This window comes from Pelophylax lessonae (genome assembly GCF_965119305.1).
Source record: "Pelophylax lessonae genome assembly, chromosome: 1".
Taxonomy (NCBI): domain Eukaryota; kingdom Metazoa; phylum Chordata; class Amphibia; order Anura; family Ranidae; genus Pelophylax; species Pelophylax lessonae.
The window spans coordinates 247,214,926-247,237,198 of record NC_138768.1 but is presented as its reverse complement, the minus strand read 5'-3'; the positions used below and the strand labels follow the sequence as shown (position 1 = coordinate 247,237,198).

The following is a 22,273-nucleotide window of genomic DNA, read 5'->3' as shown; positions in this document are numbered from 1 at the left end:
GACCCCATTTGCACAAGGTTGGATGCCGAGCTACTCATGTCCAATTCTTCGTCCTCACTGATGTCATTAAAGGTGTGTTCTTCCCCCCAGCCACGTACAACACCACGGGTACCAGATAGGTGACAACGAGCACCCTGGGATGCCTGCTGTGGTTGGTGTTCCTCCTCCTCAAAGCCACATTCCTCCTCTGACTCCTCTTCCTCAGACTCCTCTTCCAGTGTTGCCGCAGGTCCAGCAAGCGATGGTAAAGCTGTTTCTGGTGGTGATGGTGACCACAACTCTTCCTCTTCGCGCTCATCTACGGCCTGATCCAGCACTCTTCGCAGGGCACGCTCCAGGAAGAAAACATATGGGATGATGTCGCTGATGGTGCCTTCGGTGCGACTGACTAGGTTTGTCACCTCCTCAAAAGGACGCATGAGCCTACAGGCATTGCGCATGAGCGTCCAGTAACGTGGCAAAAAAATACCCAGCTCCCCAGAGGCTGTCCTAGCACCCTGGTCATACAAATACTCGTTGACAGCTTTTTCTTGTTGGAGCAGGCGGTCGAACATTAGCAGTGTTGAATTCCAACGTGTCGGGCTGTCGCAAATCAAGCGCCTCAATGGCATGTTGTTTGGCCGCTGAATATCTGCAAAGTGCGCCATGGCCGTGTAGGAACGCCTGAAATGGCCACACACCTTCCTGGCCTGCTTGAGGACGTCCTGTAAGCCTGGGTACTTCTGCACAAAGCGTTGTACAATCAGATTCAACACATGTGCCATGCACGGCACATGTGTCAACTTGCCCAAATTCAATGCCGCCAACAAATTGCTTCCGTTGTCACACACCACTTTGCCGATCTCCAGTTAGTGCGGGGTCAGCCACTGATCCACCTGTGCGTTCAGGGCGGACAGTAGTGCTGGTCCGGTGTGACTCTCTGCTTTCAGGCAAGTCAACCCCAAGACAGCGTGACACTGTCGTATCCGGCATGCGGAATAGCCCCTGGGGAGCTGGGGGGGTGCAGTTGGTGTGGAGCAAGACGCAACAACAGAAGAGGACTCAGCCGAGGAGGTTAGCAAAGAGGATGGAGTAGGAGGAGTAGAGGAGGTGGCAGCAGGCCTGCCTGCAAGTCGTGGCGGTGTCACCAACTCCTCTGCAGCAGAGCCACGCATTCCATGCTTGGCATCCGCCAGCAGGTTTACCCAATGCGCAGTGTAAGTGATATACCTGCCCTGACCGTGCTTTGCAGACCAGCTATCAGTGGTCAGATGGACCCTCGCCCCAACACTGTGTGCCAGACGTGACATGATTTCATTTTCCACAATAGAGTACAGGTTGGGGATTGCCTTTTGTGAAAAATAATTTCGGCCGGGTACCTTCCACTGCGGTGTCCCAATAGCGACAAATTTTTTGAAGGCCTCAGACTCCACCAGCTTGTATGGTAAAAGCTGGCGGGCTAAGAGTTCTGACAAGCCAGCTGTCAGACGCCGGGCAAGGGGGTGACTCTGTGAGATTGGCTTCTTACGCTCAAACATTTCCTTGACAGACACCTGACTGTGGGCAGATGAGCAGGAACTGCTGAAGGTGAGAGGCGGAGGGGCGGGTTGTTGATAGGGGGCATGGAGGACAGCAGTGGTTGATGTGGCTGAAGATGCTGGACCAGGAGGAGGATGGTGGCTTTCAGTTTGTGTGCTGCTTTTACTCATGTGTTGATCCCATAGGCGTTTGTGATGTGAGATCATGTGCCTTCGCAAAGCAGTTGTACCTAGGTGGGTGTTGGACTTCCCACGACTCAGTTTCTTTTGGCACAGGTTACAAATGGCATCGCTGATATCAGAGGCAGACACACAAAAAAAATACCACACTGCTGAGCTTTGCAAGGACGGCATTCTGGTGGTGGCAACAGCTTGCGTTGATTGGCGTGCTGTCTGGCTGACCCCGGGTGCCGAATCTACATGCTGTCTGACTGCACCACTAGCTCCTTGCGATGACCTCCTCCCCCTGCTTCCAACTCGTCTCCTCCTCCTCTCTGTCTCCCCATCTGAACTTTCCCCCTCTTCTTCTGCTCTTCGAGCAGGCACCCAGGTGACATCCACAGACACATCGTCATCATCAGCCGCTTCACTTGACAACTCAGCAAAGGCAGCAGCAGCAGGTACAACATCATCATCATCATCACAATGTACGTCCATGTGTATAATGCTGCCTGACTGAGACATATCCCCGTTATCTACATCCTCTGGCACTAATAGTTGCGCATCACTTATTTCTTCCAACTGATGTGAAAATAACTCCTCTGACGGATCAAGTGAAGCGGCTGTGGTGCTAGTGTTGGTGGTGGTGCCGGCGGGCTGGCGAGTGGTAAATTGAGAGGTGCCCGAAGCTGAGCTGGAGGAGGATGGTGCATTAAGGTTCCGAGCGGAAGCTGTAGACGATTGGGTGTCCTGTGTAAGCCAGTCAACTATGTCCTCAGAATTTTTTGAGTTCAGGGTCTGTGGTGGCCTCTGAACACTGGGCATTATTCTAGGGCCTAAGCAAATCACAGCACCACGACCACGACGGCCCTTGCGGGGTGGCCTGCCTCTGCCTGTCATTTTTTTTTTTAATGTGTTGTACTATGAGTGCAAGGTGCTGTGTCACCCTATAGGAGTGTTGGGCAGTGGGTACAGTACACTCTGTGGACCTGACAGTCACTGGCAGCCCAGGCAACTGCAATTATAAAAAAAATATATATATTTTTAATTTGCAAGCTGCTGTGCCACCGTATATATCAGTGGTGGGTGGGCAGTGGCACAGTACACTCTCTGTGGACCTGACAGTCACTGGCAGCCCAGGCAACTGCAATTATAAAAAAATATATATTTTTTTAATTTGCAAGCTGCTGTGCCACCGTATATATCAGTGGTGGGTGGGCACGCAGTGGCACTGCAGTGGGCACAGTACACTCTGTGGACCTGACAGTCACTGGCACCCAGGCAACTGCAATTATAAAAAAAATATATATTTTTTTACTTTGCAAGCTGCTGTGCCACCGTATATATCAGTGGTGGGTGGGCAGTGGCACAGTACACTCTCTGTGGACCTGACAGTCACTGGAACCCAGGCAACTGCAATTATAAAAAAAATATATATTTTTTTACTTTGCAAGCTGCTGTGCCACCGTATATATATCAGTGGTGGGTGGGCACGCAGTGGCACTACAGTGGGCACAGTACACTCTGTGGACCTGACAGTCACTGGCAGCCCAGGCAACTGCAATAATAAAAAATATTTTTTTTTTCAATTTGCAACAAGATGCTGTGCCACCCTATATATATCAGTGGTGGGCAGTGCACTGCAGTGGGTACAGTGCACTCTGTGGACCTGACACAGCACTCACTGCAATTATGACAGAGGAAAAAAAAAATTTTTTTTAAAATGCAAGGTACTGTGCCTGTGCCACCGGAAATGAGTGTGGTGTGCACACAGTACAGTCTGTGGTGGGTCTGTGGCCTCTCACACACAGCGGGCAGGCAACTGCAGTGTACAATAGATATATATATATATTAAAAAAAATACTCAATTACCAGCCCTAAAAAGGGCTTTTGGGGACACTATATATATATATATATATATATATATATATATATGAATAAATAAAAAAAAATACTCAATTACCAGCCCTTAAAAGGGCTTTTGGGGACACTATATATATATATATATATATATATATATATATATATATATATAAAAAGAAAAACTCAATTACCAGCCCTTAAAAGGGCTTTTGGGGACACTATATATATATATATATATATATATATATATATATATATATATATATATATATATATATAAAAATTACACAAAATACCAGCCCTTAGAAGGGCTTTTTGGGGTGCTGTCAGGATGCTGTCCTTACAGCAGTAGTGGACCAAGAACACTGACTAGCAAGACCAGGAACACTGACTAACAACTGTCCCTAGCTATTAACAGCAGCAGCAGCAGCAGCTCTCCCTGCTCTCACTAACACACACTGCTTCAGAATGATCTAAGATGGATGCTGCCCTTGCTTATTTATAGCAGGTGGGAGGGTGTGGGAGGGAGGTATGCTGATTGGCTGGAAATGTGCCTGCTGACTGTGAAGTTCAGGGTCAAAGTTTGCCTCAATGATGTATTATAGGGGGCGGACCGAACATCGCATATGTTCGTCCGCAGCGGCGAACGCGAACATGCTAAGTTCGCCGGGAACTGTCCGCCGGCGAACAGTCCGGTACACCTCTAGTAATCATAGGGAAACCCAAGAAGTCATCACACAGCAAGCCTGTGTGAGATGGAGACAGTAGAACATAAGGGTCCTGTGCTTTACTCTTTTACATGTAGCACCCTCCTAGGTAGGTGCTAGGCAAATACACTTGGTGGCTCTTTCTGCTTATCAGGAGAGCCTAATCTGCTAGCTTAGCCTGTCACATGTTTCCAGGTGTGATTCATTGGGTCTAAAGGAGTCTCCCCACTGTATCCAATAAGGGAGCTTGTTGGACAGTGGAGGAAACCTAACCAATGGCACACCAGGGTTTATGACTGTCCCAGTGGGCGGGCATTGCTGCAATGCATCCTGGGATTGGGAATAAATCCTGAGGGGGCATGTGACAGGGTGTCTTTTGGCGGGAGCAAAGTCCCAGGAGGAGGTGGATGGCTGTCTCTCCTCCTGCAGGTATGAGGAAGGTGGTCCAGGCAGTCGGTCTATGAAACCAGGTGTGGAGCTGGGCTACAGAGGATCCAGTGTGCTGACCAGTGGAGCTGTTGGGCAGAAGACTTTGGGAAAAAAGTATCATGAGTACTGAGGGCTCTGGCTGAGGGTCTGCCTAAGACAGGGGACCACTCCAGAGAAGTCAGGGGATCAAGGAGCCAGCCACCTAGAGTGTTACAGCAAAGGGGGTGCCAAGTAGTTAAACCCTGAAGACTAGGGGTAAAGGGGGCGCCAGGAAGAGCCCTGAAGTTGTTCAGCAGTACAGTCTACCTCAGAATACAGCTTGCCTTATCATAGAGTGTACCTCAGGAAGCCTAAAGAATCCTTTTCACAGCCAAGGGCAAAGTGAAGCAGCGGCCTATCTGTGACTAGCTCAGCTCAGCGTTACTCAGCGTTACTCAGAGTTACTCAGCGTTAATCAGCATTTTCAAATCATCCCTGCCTATTGTGCATAGTTGATGGGCACTGATAATGGGCACTAATTGGCAGCATTTGGCAGCACTGATGGACCACACTGATGGACACTGATTAGCCCCGATAGGCAGCACTGATGGTCACTGATTGGCAGCACTGATAGGCACTGATTGGCAACATTGATGGGCACTAATTGGCAGCACTGATTGGCACTGATTGCCACTAATGTGTGGCACTTATGGGCACTGATTGGAAGCACTGATGAGCACTCAAAGGCAGCACTGATGGGCACTGATTGACAGCACTGATGGGCACTGATTGACAGCACTGATGGGCACTGATAGGCAACACTGATTGGCAGCACTGGTGGGCACTGATTGGCAGCATTTATGGGCAGTGATAGACAGCACTCATGGGCAGCACTGATTCACACAGATAGGTGGCACTGATTGGCAGCAATGATGGGCACTGATAGGCAGCACTGATGGACACTGATTGACACTCATGGGCACTGATTGGCAGCAGTAATGGGTAGCACTGATTGGCAGCACTGATGGGCAGAATTTATGGGCACTGATAGGCAACAATGATGGGCACTGGCAGCACTGATGGGCACTGATAGGCAGCATTGATGGGAATTGATAGGCGACACTGATGGGCACTGACTGTCACTTACAGTATCCCACAAAAGTGAGTACACCCCTTCACATTTTTGTAAACATTTTATAATAACTTTTCATGTGATAGCACTGAAGCAATTACACTTGGCTACAATGTAAAGTAGTGAGTGTACAGCTTGTATAACACTGTACATTTGCTGTGCCCTCAAAATAACTCAACACACAGTTATTCATTACTAAATTGCTGGCAACAAAAGTGAGTACACCCCTAAGTGAAAATTCTAAACTGGGCCCAAAGTGTCAATATTTTGTGTGGTCACCATTATTTTCCAGCACTGCCTTAAACCCTCTTGGGAACGCAGTTCACCAAAGCTTCACAGGTTGCCACTGGAGTCCTCTTCCACTCCTCTATGATGACATCATGGAGTTGGTGGATGTTAGAGACCTTGCGCTCCTCCACCATCCACTTGAGGATGCCTCATAGATGCTCAGTAGAGTTTAGGTCTGGAGACATGCTTGGCCAGTCCATCACCTTTACCCTCAGCTTCTTTAGCAAGGCAGTGGCCGTCTTGGAGGTGTGTTTGGGGTCATTATCATGTTGGAATACTGCCCTGCATCCCAGTCTCCGAAGGGAGGGGATCATGCTCTGCTTCAGTATGTCACAGTACATGTTGGCATTCCTGGTTACCTCAATGAACTGTAGCTCCCCAGTGCTGGCAGCACTCATGCAGCCCCAGACCATGACACTCCCACTACCATGCTTGACTGTAGGCAAGACACACTTGTCTTTGTACTCCTCACCTGGTTGTCATGACACACGCTTGACACCATCTGAACCAAATAAGTTTATCTTGGCCTCATCAGACCACAGAAAATGGTTTCAGTAATCCATGTCCTTAGTCTGCTTGTCTTCAGCAAACTGCAGGATTTCTTGTGAATCATCTTTAGAAGAGGCTTCCTTCTGGGACAACAGCCATGCAGACCAATTTGATGCAGTGTACCGCGTATGGTCTGAGCACTAACAGGCTGACCCCCCACCCCTTCAACCTCTGCAGCAATGCTGGCAGCATTCATACGTCTATTTCCTAAAAATAACCTCTGGATATGACACTGAGCACGTGCACTCAACTTCTTAGGTCGACCATGGCAAGGCCTGTTCTGAGTGGAACCTGTCTTGTTAAACTGCTGTATGGTCTTGGCCTCCATGCTGCAGCTCAGTTTTAGGGTCTTGGCAATCTTCCTATAGCCTAGGCCATCTTTATGTAGAGCAACAATTCTTTTTTCAGATCCTCAGAGAGTTCTTTGCCATGAAACATAGAAACATAGAATGTGTCGGCAGATAAGAACCATTTGGCCCATCTAGTCTGCCCAATATATCTGAATCCTATGAATAGTCCCTGGCCCTATCTTATATGAAGGATAGCCTTATGCCTATCCCATGCATGCTTAAACTCCTTCACTGTATTTGCAGCTACCACTTCTGCAGGAAGGTTATTCCATGCATCCACTACTCTCTCAGTAAAGTAATACTTCCTCATATTACTTTTAAACCTTTGCCCCTCTAATTTAAAACTGTGTCCTCTTGTGGTAGTTTTTCTTCTTTTAAATATGGTCTCCTCCTTTACCGAGTTGATTCCCTTTATGTATTTAAAAGTTTCTATCATATCCCCTCTGTCTCTTCTTTCTTCCAAGCTATACATGTTAAGGTCCTTTAACCTTTCCTGGTAAGTTTTTTCCTGCAATCCATGTACTAGTTTAGTAGCTCTTCTCTGAACTCTCTCTAGAGTATCTATATCCTTCTGGAGATATGGCCTCCAGTACTGCGCACAATGCTCCAAGTGAGGTCTCACCATGAGGTGCCATGTTGAACTTCCAGTGACCAGTATGAGAGAGTGATAGCGATAAAACCAAATTTAACACACCTGGTCCCCATTCACACCTAAGATCTTGTAACACTAAGGAGTCACATGGCACCGGAGAGGGAAAATGGCTAATTAGGCCCCAATTGGACATTTTCACTTAGGGGTGTACTCACTTTTGTTGTCAGTGGTTTAGACATTAATAGCTGTGTGTTGAGTTTTTTTGAGGGGACAGCAAATTTACACTGTTATACAAGCTGTACACTCACTACTTTACATTGTAGCAAAGTGTAATTTCTTCGGTGTTGTCACATGAAAAGATATAATAAAATATTTACAAAAATTTGAGGGGTGTATTCACTTTTGTTAGATACTGTATAGACGGCACTGATTGGCAGCACTGATGGGCACTGATTGGCAGAATTTATGGGCACAGATAGGCAGCACTGATGGGCACTGATTGGCACTTATAGGCAGCATTGATGGACACTGATGGGCACTGATTGGCAGCACTGATGGGTACTGATATATGGCACTGATTGACAGTATGGATGGGCATTGGCAGCACTGATTGGCAGCATTGATGGGCACTGATGGGCAGCACTGATGGGCACTGACTGGCAGCAGTGATGGGCACTGATTGGCAGCACTTATGGGCAATGACAGAGGAGAGGGAGAGTTTACATGCAGCAGATAGTGTCAGGTAATATAACTACTTGCAGAGAGAAGACCAGCTGTCAAAACCCAGCAGCGATGTCGGGGGTGGGCGGAAATGAGCAGCTGTCAAACAACAGCTAATGATTGGGCTGCTTATGAAAGGGGGTGGAGCCACTGAAACATAGCAGCCCACTCAGCCATCTTTCCCTTGGCTGGTGTTTGAAAACTGCTTGGTCCTGCCCACTCCTGACATCACTGCTTCATTTTGGCAGCTGGTCTTCTCCCTGGAAGCAGTTACATTACCTGACAGTTTCACGCAATAAGTGGCTCTATCAAGCCTCATTATCTGCTGCATGTGGAATTGTTTAACAGGCAGCAGGTTACACACAAATGCTTTCTTTCAGAACAGCCCAGGGGGGCTGTATTTTTTAGGACCCAGTCTGTACTGCCCTCTTGGTTGGTACAGACCAGGGGTCTCTGGGTCCTGTCCTGGCACTACGGCAAGCAGGCACGGAAGTACATCCCTGCTTGCTGTAGATAGAACTAGGAATGGACTGTGCTAAGACTGGTATCTTGGGGAACTGGAGGAATAGCATAGTTACATATAGTTACATAGTTTGTGAGGTTGAAAAAAGACATCAGTCCATCCAGTTCAACCTATGATGTGTGTGTATGTTTGCTGTTAACCGTACATTGTATACCCCTGTATGTTGTGGTCTTTAAGGTGACTGTCTAATAGTTTTTTGAAACTATCAATGCTCCCTGCTGATACTACTTCTTGTGGAAGAGAATTACACATCCTTACTGCTCTGACAGTAAAGAACCCCTTACGTATTTTAAGGTTAAACCGTTTTTCCTCTAGTTTTAGTGAGTGGCCACGTGTCTTATTGTATTCCCTTTCTCTGAAAAGTTTGTTCCTTATGCTAGGGTTATCCCCAGTACAGTATTTGTACATTTATATCATATTCCCCCTCAAGCATTTCTTCTCCAGAGAGAATAAGTTCAGTGCTTGTAGTCTTTCCTCATAGCTGATGTCCTCCGTTCCCCTAATTATTTTTGTTGCCCTTCTCTGGACTCTCTCCAGTTCCAGCACATCCTTTCTGAGGACCGGTGCCCAGAACTGTACGGAATACTCCAGATGTGGCCGGACCAGGGTCTTGTAGAGTGGGAGAATAATCTCTTTATTTCTGGAGTGAATCCCCTTTTTTATACATGCCAGTATTTTGTTGGCTTTTCTTGCAGTGGCTTGGCATTGCATGCCACTGCCAAACCTGTTGTCCACTAGTACCCCCAGGTCCTTTTCCAACTTAGATTCACCCAGAGGTTCCCCCCTAGTGAGTAGCTTGCTTTCATGTTTCTGTCTCCCAAGTGCATTACTTTACATTTTTCAACATTAAACCTCATCTGCCATGTAGTTGCCCACCCAATTATTTTGTTCAGGTCCGCTTTTAAGGTTTCCACTTCCTGTATAGAAGATATTGGCATGCTTAGTATAGTGTCATCCGCAAATACCGAGATTGTGCTGGATATCCCCTCCTCTAGATCATTTATGAATAAATTAAACAGGATTGGTCCCAGGACAGAACCTTGGGGGACCCCACTTTCCACACCCGCCCAATCCGAGTACTCCCCATTAATCACCACCCTCGGGACTCTCCCCTGGAGCCAGTTCTCTATCCAGGTACTCACCTTATGGTCCATACCTACATTCCTTAGTTTGAACAGTAAGCGTTTGTGGGGAACGGTGTCAAATGCCTTTGCAAAGTCCAGATACACCACATCCACAGGCTTACCTTTATCTAGGTGGCAGCTCACTTCATCGTAGAAGATTAATAGATTGGTCTGGCAAGAACAATTTTTCATGAATCCATGCAGATTACTACTAATATAATACCATTTTCATTACTATAGTCTTGTATATAGTCTCTTAACATCCCCTCCAAAATCTTGCAGACTACTGATGTTAGACTGACCGGCCTATAGTTACCCGGGATATATCTCGGCCCCTTTTAAAATATTGGTACCACGTTGGCTTTTTTCAAATCAGCTGGCACCATACCCGTCTGTAGACTATCCTTAAAGATCAAGAATAATGGTCTGGCTATTACCTGGCTGAGCTCTATAAGAACCGTCAGGTGCAAGCCATCCGGTCCCAGTGATTTATTTATGTTAAGTTTCTCTAGTTTAGTTTGAAGTCTATCCTCTGTTAGCCATGGGGGTACTTCCTGAGGTGTATTATTTAATTGTGCATTACATGCTGGGTTAGTGTAGCCCCCCAATTCTTTTGTGAAGACTGAAGAGAAGAAATTATTTAACACTTTTGCCTTCTCTCTGTTCTCTGTGGCCATCAACCATTCTTACAAACAGGAAATCACAGGCAAGTAATGAATTTATTTGAAAGTTACCAGGCTATTTCAAGGGCACTACTGAGCTAACAAGAAGATGGATGGCATATTTAGTGAAGATAGGAAATTAGCAAAAAGCCAGAGTTCTCCTTTAAGGTAAAAAAACCTTCTGGGTGCAGCTACCCTTATACTTACCTTAACCCGATCTCCATCCAGCGATGTGCACAAAAACAGCCTCTCTCTCGGTTTTCACCCTTCTCATAGGCTCAGAGACAGCAGTGGGAGCCAGTGGGGAGGGAGCAGGGGGTGGGGCCGAGACACACTCTGTGTGTCCATTGACAAGTGCCCCCAAAGCGAGTGACAGAGCAGGTAAGTATGACATGTTTGTTATTTAAAAGAAAAAAAAAAAGAAAATTATCGGTTTACAATCACGAAACCCTATTTTCAAAACTCCTTAAAGGGAAACTGCACTTTTATAGGAAGAAAATAGCAAATAAAAATAAAGCTTATACAATTGTTACACAAACTATATTGTAATTAATATGTCATTACAAATGACCTTTCCTTTTTAATCTGCAGCGCTGTAATTTTCTATAAAATACAATGTAATATGACAACCTGGAGGTGTTCTGTACACCAATGTTGTACAGATCACCCCCAGAAATGTCACTTTCTGCTTGAGTGATTGGTTCACTGACTTTCCCCAAAGTTTGCACTAAGGTACAAGTCTGAGTTTAGGCACCCTCTGCACCCAAAATGTAATTTTTGATGAAATATTCCCAAAGGCTTCTATATGGATGCAGACCCTGCAAATCTCCTCATTAGAACACTGCAAGTGCATCAGCTGATTAATAATAATAAAAAAGTCACCACCATTCAGATTCACTCTGCATAAACAGCTTTTTCAGAAACAGGTAGGAATCTGCAACAAAGTTTAATAAAATCTTTGAAATGTACATAGATCACCCAGAGAGGAATGCTTTTTCTCAACAAAAGAGGAGTTACCCTATATGTATTCATTTAAAAAAAAATCATTACTGGGATCCTTTGACAATAAAAAAAAATTGTGAGCTACCATTGTTGACTTGTATTTAAACCATGTAAACATTTTGATCTTGGGTTCAGTTCGTTGTGAGACTGGCCTAAAACTTCAGACATTTCAGAGCTAAGGCCTGATTCACACCTATGCAATTTTAGTGCTTTTTGCATTTTGCAAAAATGCACCCCAAGTCCATTTAACATGGTTTCTTATAGAACACAATCTGTAGTGCAAATCTGTAAAATACAAAAAGCACTAAAAATGCATAGGTATGAATCAGGCTTAAGTGTTCGCCTGCTTGGTACAGATTAGTACCCAGGGCTGGAGTGGGACTCATTTTCAGCCCTGGAGTTTCATGCCTTAGACCGGCCCACTTTAGTTCACGACTGAATATATTAAAATAATGTAATTAAAACCTCAGAATATAAGTTTGCAATGGCTGCGGACATGGTACAGGAGAATGCAGGGCTGCGGACATGGTACAGGAGAATGCAGGGCTACGGACATGGTACAGGAGAATGCAGAGCAGTGGACATGGTACAGGAGAATGCAGGGCTGTGGGCATTGTACAGGAGAATGCAGGGCTGCGGACATGATATGGTACAGGAAAATGCAGGGCTGCGGACATGATATGGTACAGGAAAATGCAGGGCTGCGGGCATAGTACAGGAGAATGCAGGGCTGTGGACATGGTACAGGAGAATTCAGGGCTGCGGACATGGTACAGGAGAATGCAGGGCAGTGTACATGGTACAGGAGAATGCAGGGCTGCGGGCATGGTACAGGAGAAAGCAGGGCTGTGGGCATTGTACAGGAGAATGCAGAGCTGCGGGCATGGTACAGGAGAATGCAGGGCTGCGGACATGGTACAGGAGAATGCAGGGCTGCGGACATGGTACAGGAGAATGCAGGGCTGCGGGCATGGTACAGGAGAATGCAGGGCTGCGGGCATGGTACAGGAGAATGCAGGGCTGCGGACATGGTACAGGAGAATGCAGGGCTGCGGACATGGTACAGGAGAATACGGGGCTGCGGGCATGGTACAGGGGAATGCGAGGCTGCGGGCATAGTACAGGGGAATGCGAGGCTGTGGGCATGGTACAGGGGAATGCAGGGCTGTGGGCATGGTACAGGGGAATGTGGGGCTGCAGGCATACTACAGGAGATGCAGTGCTGCAGGCATGGTACAGGGGAATGCGAGGCTGCGGGCATGGTACAGGAGAATGCGGGGCTGCGGACATGGTACAGGAGAATGCAGGGCTGCGGGCATGGTACAGGAGAATGCGGAGCTGTGGGCATGGTACAGGAGAATGCAGGGCTGTGGGCGTTGTACCGGCGAATGCAGGGCTGCGGGCATGGTACAGGAGAATACGGGGTTGCGGACATGGTACAGGAGAATGCGGGGCTGCAGGCATGGTACAGGGGAATGCAGGGCTGCGGACATGGTACAGGAGAATGCAGGGCTGCGAACATGGTACAGGAGAATGCTGGACTGCAGGCATGGTACAGGGGAATGCGGGGCTGCAGGCATGGTACAGGAGAATGCGGGGCTGTGGACATGGTACAGGAGAATGCGGGGCTGCGGACATGGTACAGGGGAATGCAGAGCTGAGGACATGGTACAGGAGAATGCGGGGCTGCGGGCATAGTACAGGGGAATGCGGGGCTGCGGGCAAGGTACAGGTGAATGCGAGGCTGCGGGCATGGTACAGGGAAATGCAGGGCTGCGGGCATGGTACAGGAGAATGCGGGGCTGCAGGCATACTACAGGAGATGCAGTGCTGCGGGCATGGTACAGGTGTACCATGCCCGCAGCACTGCATCTCTTGTAGTATGCCTGCAGCCCCGCATAATGGCAGGTAATGCGGCTGTGGAGGAGTCTCACCTTTTCCTGAGGCGCCATATTTTCAAAAATGGCACCGCCCGGTGCCAACACGTTATTGCGCATGCACCGCCGCTCGGGAAAGCTCATATACGTTCGGCTATTCCCGGGAATAGCTGAACGTGTTCGGCATGTTAGTAACCCTGAATAAGGGAAATTGAGATTTTTTTTGTGAATTTAAGAGGCTATACCTTTTTTGTTATTTCAAGCATTTTATTGTTAGATTGTATGCGGAAATACAAAGATGTACAAGATAATGATACAAAGATTGCCAATCACAGTGTATTAAATTTGTCATAAATAACAGTGAGTCAGCACATTCTAAGTAGTACATAGCAGCAAAACAAATACAGCTACATTTTAATAGATCATTGTTCACTGATTTGTAGACATATTTCCAGCATACCTTAAAGTGGTTCTAAAGGCTCAAGGTTTTTTACCTTCATGCATTCTTTGTGCAGGAGCCCCCCAATACTTACCTAAGCCTGATCTTCCTCCAGCGCTGTGCACAAGAGCCGCGACTCTCCGGGGATTCTCCCTCCTCATTGACTGAGATGGTAGCCATTGGCTCCCGCTACTGTCAATCACAGCCATTGAGCCAATAAGGAAAAAGAGGGGCGGGGCTAAGCCACGGCTCTGTGTGTGAATGGCAAGCTCCTTGATCTGGGGGCACTCAGCAGGAGGGAGGGGCCAGGAGCACCGGCAGGAGGCCCGAGAAAAGGAGAATCAGGGCCGCTCTTTGCAAAACATCTGCACAGAGCAGGTAAGTATGACATGTATATTATTTTAAAGTAAAGTGTAAATATAAAAAAATAAATAAAAGAATAAACCCAAAAAGAAATAAGAAAAACCTGAAAGAAGTAAGAACAACAGAAAGCTGTTATTTAAAAAAAGAAAGGAGCAAGGACAGCTCCCATATACCTCAATCTCTTTTTATATTGGCCTCCTGTTATCCCCTAATACAGTACACGTGCCTGTGGGCCGAATCCGGCCCTCCAGACCATTTCATGTGACCCTCGCACCCCCTCATCTCTGCCCCCACCATGCAATCGGCAGCAGAGAGGAGGACAGAACTACTCCTACAGATCCTGTCCCTCTCTGTGCAGCTGCAGCACTCCCTAGTCTCCGATTCTCCTGGTCTCAGCATTCAGCAGACTCTGGAAGCTGATTCCAGCCCTCCTCCAGACCCTGCACTTTCTGCTTTCCAGTTCCACATCTAGCTTCTTCCCGGGAGCAGCACATGGTAAGAATAGTGTGCTGTTATGTAAGGGAGGGTGGGGTGACTCTTGGCATCTGATGTAAGGGGGGGGGGAGTGTTTTGGCCATCTAGTCTTACAAATACAACCAGCACTTTCCATAATGCTGATGCGGCCCACCATAAAATTGAGTTTGACACCCCTGCCCTATTACAAAGCCTAGGGTTGCCAGTCTTACACAGGGAGCTTATAAGAGAGAGCACAATAATGACATCCTCAGCAAGCTGCTAAACCTACATTATCCATTTGTAAGTTGGAGTGTTCCTTGAGCAAGCTGTATTTGTTTTACTCTACTGGATGATAGTAAAATCACAGAACTGACTATGCTGTCAGGCAGGATTGCCTACATATTGTTTGCACAGGTGACGCAATAGATTTGCATATATTTCTCTTTTTTTTCTTTCTTTTTCTCAATGCAGGAGGGTCTAATGGGCCAAAAGCCAAGTGATATCGAGCATTTGCTCAAACAGTCCCAGAAGGAGCTGCTTTGGCTGCAGAGACAACTGTCATTTGTCTCCAACGGAGGTCCAACCTGTATCTTATCTACCAACAAGGTAAAGACCAGCGTATGTGGCATTCATCACATAATAGAGGAAAAATATGTGTGCAAGCTCTCAGAGCTTTCTTGCAAGCATTATAATGCATGTGCTTACCAATAGTAAACAGTTCTGCTGACTTTGACATTCATGTCACAATAATTTATATTGCTTTAGGTGTACAATTTATTGCATCCATATATCAGGATTGTTAACAATGGTCTCAGAGGGAATACGAAGTTTGATCTACAGCTAGAATAAATTGCGCTGTGATTGCTTATATCCTAAGTTATTAACATCTCTGTGAGAGATCTACTCTACCTTACTTATTTTCAGCTCTAGATCATATAAATTAATTACTGATACTTGTAACGGAGGACATTCGCCAATGTGATGATGTAATGGCATGGATGCATCACTTCTCCCTTTCTCTGTCTCCTATGGTAGACTCAAAGTCTAATGTATTTATAGTTTTCTTCCTTTCTCATTGTTGATGTATTTTAATTTTCAGTGAATGGATTTGCATTTTTATAGGAATGATTTTACAGTCGGCACACTGTGTCCATACTCTGCTTCTTTGCTGGCAAGAAAATGCTTCATGTCCTTCTTGCCTATTATAGCAGCTGTGACCACAAACAATGCACAGAATTAATTAGCCTTGACCAGTCTCCCATAAAGTACTGTATTTTCTGGCGTATAAGACTACTTTTGAGCCTCAAAAAAATCCCCCAAAAATGGGAGGTCGTCTTATACGCCGATAATAATATCTTCAAGGTAACCTAAGTATAAGTATTACTGGTAGATCATGTAATAGGGGGGTCGTCTTATACGCCCAGTCGTCTTATACGCCGGAAAATACGGTAATATTAAACGGTTGTAGCTGCATGCTAAGAATACTTTTCAGACTTTGGAGCTTTCCACCATGTTTTTAAGATCATTTCTGTAGTGTCCAACCATAGTTATAATTATTATTGAGAAGACAAAATGTTGACTCATCTCCTTCCATCCCCATTTTGTTACCACCCAGACAATGAATTACTGTACAGATTCACAAAACTATTATACTTTTACTAATAATGCCCACACTGAAGTTCTGAATAGGGAGTGTTTAGGCCATGCTCACTGGCAATTGCATGTATATAAAAGAAGTGAAATAGAGCAATGACCGTGTTCTCTCCAAAATAGTTTTTGGCTGGGTGGTCAGGCATGTGTGGTTTTAATACAATGAGATTGTTACACGGGTAGACAAAATAACAGAAACAGTACTTATAAGTAAAAAAAATGTATGTAGTCAACACCGAGCTGCCCTTCTGTGCTCATTTACACTACTGCCATCACAATGTCCTGCCTTCCCTGTTCCTCTATATCTTACTACCTATTCCGTGCCCCCATAAAGTCCTACAAACAATATCAAACTCTCCCTTTTCAGCCCCATCAAAATTGCCATACCTGCTTATCAAACCCCTCACCCCCCTTATCATCAAAACCCTTCACCTACCTACTGTCATTAAGTATAAAATTAATAATCCATACAAATATTCACCCTACCTAATGTTATACACAGTGGTGTATTTTGGTTTTGTGCTGCCCTAGGCAAGACTAAAATTGGGTGCCCCCCCCCCCATTATCTATTAAAATAATTTAATAGATAAGGAGAAGGAGTTAATAAGAGGTGAATAGAGTAAACTAAGGGGTTAAACAGAGAAACAGCAGAGAATCTGCAGATCAAAGTTTATCCCTTCTGCAAATGAATGAACAGAAAAGATACAAATGTATTATTATGTTATTATGTACAGTATCTTTGGTCAGAGCAGCTTGTTCATTGTTGGACTTTTTTTTTGGCAGCTGCAGTTTCTCAGACCTTCTCTGTATACACATCAATGCAGATTTGATTAATCACAGCTAGGGATAGGCTTGATGTTCGAGTTCAGCGAACACACAAACAAATGGGGTGCTTTGCAGGTATTTGCTCACCAATGAGCGCCCCATAATGCACTGCGCTGGTGCAGTGAATAAATTACTGATGATTGGCCAAAGCATGCACCTGACCTGTATGCTTGGGCCAATCACAGCACAGTGTCCTGTCAGAGCCATTATTGGACAAAGGCAGACTGCCTTTAGCCAATCATGACTCAGGGGCTAAGCCCACGCCCCCGTGTATAGTGTTTGATAATAGAGATTAGGAAGGTAGTTAGTGGATAGTGAGTTGAGTTAGTTTAGTACAGTCAGTGTAGCGAACAGGCATACCCCACTTTTATAATGTATAGATATGTTGTAGTCCTGGGTCCCTTCGCAATGCTCTCCAAGTTTTGTGTCCCTGTCACTTATAGTTCGTGAGCAGTGCCATGCCAAGCTGACTGAGATTTCCCATAGACACCAATGTTAAAGACAGGGAGCAGTGCCATGTCAAGCTGACTCAAATTTCTCATAGGCGCCAATGAGCACTGAAAATTCGTCTAGGCAGGAAGGGGTGAAAGTGCCCTGTATTTAAGTGGTAGGGGTGAAAGTGCCCTGTATGTAAGTGGTAGGGGTGAAAGTGCCCTGTATTTAAGTGGTTAAGGGGAACCCTATGACAGAATTTAAAAATAAAATGGCATGGGGTCCCTGCTCAAAATCTATACCAGGCCCTTTGGGTCTGATAAAGATTTAAAGGGGGACTCCACGCCAAAATGTAAAAAAAAAAAAACGGCGTGGGAGCTGACATTACATTACAGCCACGAGAAAGTTTAAATTACATTTTTTCCTTTAGAAATGTCAGTATTGCTGCAGCAGGCTACATACATCGTACAAATGTGCCACTTTACAGGCACATTAAGGGGACCCCCCAGGCACGATATTTAAAGGAATTTCTCATTTTTAATGTTTCAATTTAAGCATGATTAAAATCACTGCTCCTGCAAAAATGATCGTTTTAAACAAATTTTTTTTGCATTGATACATGTCCCCCAGGGCTGTACCCAGGTCCCAGTACACTTTTTATGGCAATAATTTGCATATAAGCCTTTAAAATTAGGACTTTTGATTTTTCATGTTCTTGTCCCATAGACTTTAATGGAGCTCGCATGTTCTCTATAACTTTTTCCCTGTTCGAGATGTTCTGGTGCGAAATGACCAGGGGTGTTCAGCCCATCATTAATCACAGCCCAATTGCTGTGTTCTGGAAGGGGGGAGCAGGGCTGAAGTACATGCTACACACATCCTGTGTACAATGAGGACCTTTATTTTTGGGTGTGTGCGATTCGGCCCTCCAGGCCAAGTAATGTATTCCAGCTCTCACTCTTCACTGCCTCAATACCAGCTCACCACTGTCACATGTACACACAGAAGCCTTCTGTGTTTACAAGGACAGCATTCCCCTCAGTGGCTCTCACAGATGCCTGCCTGCCCTGCACTCATAGCAGGGACATAGGAGGTGTAGGTGCAGGTGCAATGTGGGATGAAGCATTACGTGGTAAACTTCATTGTGATCCCCATCTATGCCTGGGTGCACAGATGCCAACCAATCATCTCCCTGCAAGCTGAACCCTGCACACTGTGCATAGCACACCCCTAAACCCTGCACTCTGTATGTATTGCACTCCTAAACCCTGCACTCTGTATATAGGGCACCCCTGAACTCCACTGTCTGTGCATAGGGCATCCCTAAAACTGCACTCTGAACATAGCGCACCCCTGAACCCTGCACTTGGTATATAGTGCATCATCAAACTCCACACACAACGCACTCCTAGTATTTATTGCCCCTTTAAGATCCTCCCACTGTTTGACCACACCCACCATTTGATGTGGTTTGGCGGGGGGGGGGGGACGGTTGAGTTCCTGGCAGGGGAGGACTGGGCCAGGGGGCAGGGGGGCAAATGTCCACCTGGCCGTTCTGATGCCCTGTAAAAAGGCTGCACCACTTCTGCCACAGACATGCCTAAAGGATTCTTGGTGAAGAGAAGTAAAAAGTCCCCACAACTGAACTACTGAGTGCCGGATGAAGAGAAGGACAGAGCATCTCCCCCAGCATGTATGGTGTAAACTGTGTCTGAGCAGAGGCTGGTTTAATGCCCCACTGGGACTCTCCTCCCCCTGCCAGCCCCAACTGACCTGTCCCAGCTCCCCTAACTGCCCCAACTGCTCCAGGAACCCCGATTAGGCCAGTGAGTAGAGAGTACCTGGAGTGGAGCTTCAGCCTGGAATGGCAGGAGGCTGGGAAGAGGGAGAGTGGGAGGGGGGCTGAGTCACTGCACCATGGGCTTCTGGTTTGTACTTGCCCCCTGGGCCGAAAGTTACCAGCCAGCCCCTGGTTCCTGCACATGTTCTCTGAGAAAAATAAATGTCCTGGATAAATTTAGAGGCCAACCATAATTCTGATGTGGCCCATGATGAAATTGAATTTGACACCCCTGACTTAAAGTGTTACTAAACCCACAACAGTAAAATCAGTCTGTATATGCAGTAAAGCATGCTTGTTATACTCACGGTGGAACCTAAGGGCTTAATCCTCCGCACTGTATAAAAAAGGCTGTTTGATCCTGTCTTCTCTGATCCTCCCCTTCTTTTACTGTCTCCAATCTATCTACTGATAGAACAGAACCCTAGGAGGCACTCTGCATATGCTCAGTTTCATGTGTATTGCTAGAGAGTTTATTTATTTATTTATTTATTTTGGGAGTGTGAATGTTATCAGCACAGGGCCAATCAGCACTGTCCAGACAGAAAATCAGTGGTCATGCAGCCTCATAGGACAGACAGAGGAGAATGAAAATTCCTCCTACAAGCTTTCACCAGTGCTCAACTGGAGACTGATAGAAGGCACAAAGCTGCTATATACTACTTATGGGAAAAAGTATTTAGCCGTTTATATTTACTAAAACAATAGCATTTCCATGTTTTGTGTACTGTAAGAGACCAGATATAGTGAATGCAGGCTCCTGGGTTTAGTAAAACTTTAAATGAAATAAAGAAAAGGGTTTCCCATTTTTCTAAAATCTGCAGCTTTCTTAAAAATAATACCTAGTGATCCTGCCAGAAAAGTCCTTGTTTAGGCACTTTCTTGAGGGACATCTGAATCCCGATTGTGGTCCTTAGTTGTCACCATGCACATACACCCCTGCTTAAAGATATAAAGCAGCTGTGATGGATATGGCAGGTCTAGGGCAATGATGACCAGTCAACGCTGAAATGAGTGCATTCAAACATGAAAAATTATATAGAAAAACAATTGCATTTGTTTATGACCCACAGTGCTTCAGCAAAGTAAAGGGTTAATATCTTCTTTAACCCATGTATCATGGGTTTAAAAGGCTTTTTATCTTAAAATTGGATTAAAATAATAAAGAAAAACATTTTCTGTGTTACTTCTGCTGAAAAACTACTCACTCATTAGCTGTTAGTGTGGCTAATTACATCTGTAGGTTGGGGGCACAGGAGTGTCCATGTAGTTCCCTCGTTTGGCCCCAAAGTGTCACCATAGTTATGAGAGTAGGTTCTGGGACTCCATTATAGTGAATAGTCAGTGAAGCCACGGCCCCCAAAGTAGTAGTGGGTTGTGACCCAAGGTAGTACCGGCCTGCCTATGCCAGTGTGAGACATCTTGGATAGTTGGCCTCATATATCAATCTTGTGGGAGTCCATCATTGATCATCGTTGGAAGCATCTGGATGAACATGGCAAAGCAAAGAGAAAGTTTGTGGGTCTCTTGTGGGGGAAACAAGGGAGGAAAGATGCAGGAATTTTGGGACTACACACATCCCTTTGCATGGGATGCTGGTCAAACCCCCAAAAAGGTACAGGCTCCTGACCTAAGGCACAAAGCTGCAATATACTACTTATGGGAAAAAGTATTTAGCCCAATGGGTGTGGAGGGGGGTGGGGATTAAAGCGGCATGTGAAGTGTGCCACACCAAATATTGGGTATGGCTAAATTGTGGTAACAGTGGGAGGGGCTTAAAGGCGTATGGTGTACTAACCCCTGAGCCTACTTGTCTCTGGGTTAAGATTGGAGTCCCAGGTGTGCGCTGCAGGTCACCATCATGCGAAAGGGCAAAGTGGCAAATAAATCATGACCTTATGTCCCACGTATAAGCCAGCACAAGCCGAGAGAGGGACTGGGAAGACCAAGTAACATCAGCAGGTGACATCATTAATATCCCTGGACACAGCCAGGAGAAGACCTATCACTCCCTCCTGCTCCAGGCAAATTACAGAAATGTTGTGAAGATGGATTACCCTGCAGCTACCCAGGCTGGGCACCATTATTAGCTGAAAGGAAATTGGGAAGAAATTATTTTAACCAAGGATAAAATCAAGGACTTTTTTTTCCTAAGGGAAGTCTGGTCACCCTATCCTAACCTCAAGATGGGGATTGTCCTTGGAAACCGATAGTACTGGATGAGGCTGCTATTGGGATCCATTGCCATAACGTAAGTAACATGTATGGGAAGGACTACATGGTAGGTGCTGATTAGGTTAGACCTAGGGTATGCTGATAGATTGGCTAGTTCCAGTTGGTACCTTAGAGAGGATCCCATGTCCATAGCACCCTAATAGACCTAGAGCACCATCCTATGGTTAAAGAATGCACGTGCTCCTTCACCACATTGTTGCCTGTACACGTGGAAGACATACAGCCCAGCACATGGCCTCCTTCCATTTGCAAAGGAATGAGGTATGAGTTGACCTCCCTCGTTTGTGGCAAGACAAAGCATAAACTTGTGTTTCCTAACTGCAAGGCAGCAAAACATCAGTACATTACAGAGAGCTAAGGATCAAGCCTAGATTCTAGATGACTGATTAGTTCTAATGCAACTAGTAGCAGATTGTCATCTCTGCAGGGTCCCCTGGTAGGTCACCTGTCTGTATATGTAAATAGAGCTCACTATTAGTGGCAGAGATAGGCCATTACCTGTGCTAGACTCTGTCAGAAAGAACAATGTAATTGCTCCTAATTGAAGTGTATTATGCAGG

General features: G+C 45.9%; 1 protein-coding gene across 15 annotated transcripts in view; it reads left to right on the top strand.

Moving 5' to 3' along the window:
• The window catches only part of RIMBP2 (RIMS binding protein 2), an 855,912-nt gene that overhangs the window by 245,929 nt on the left and 587,710 nt on the right, over nt 1–22,273 (top strand). For all 15 annotated transcript variants that reach the window (XM_082266906.1, XM_082266905.1, XM_082266904.1 and 12 more), the window contains exon 5: nt 15,203–15,337. In XM_082266906.1, the coding sequence (XP_082123032.1) occupies nt 15,203–15,337 (135 nt within the window). The remainder of the gene's footprint in view (nt 1–15,202; nt 15,338–22,273) is intronic.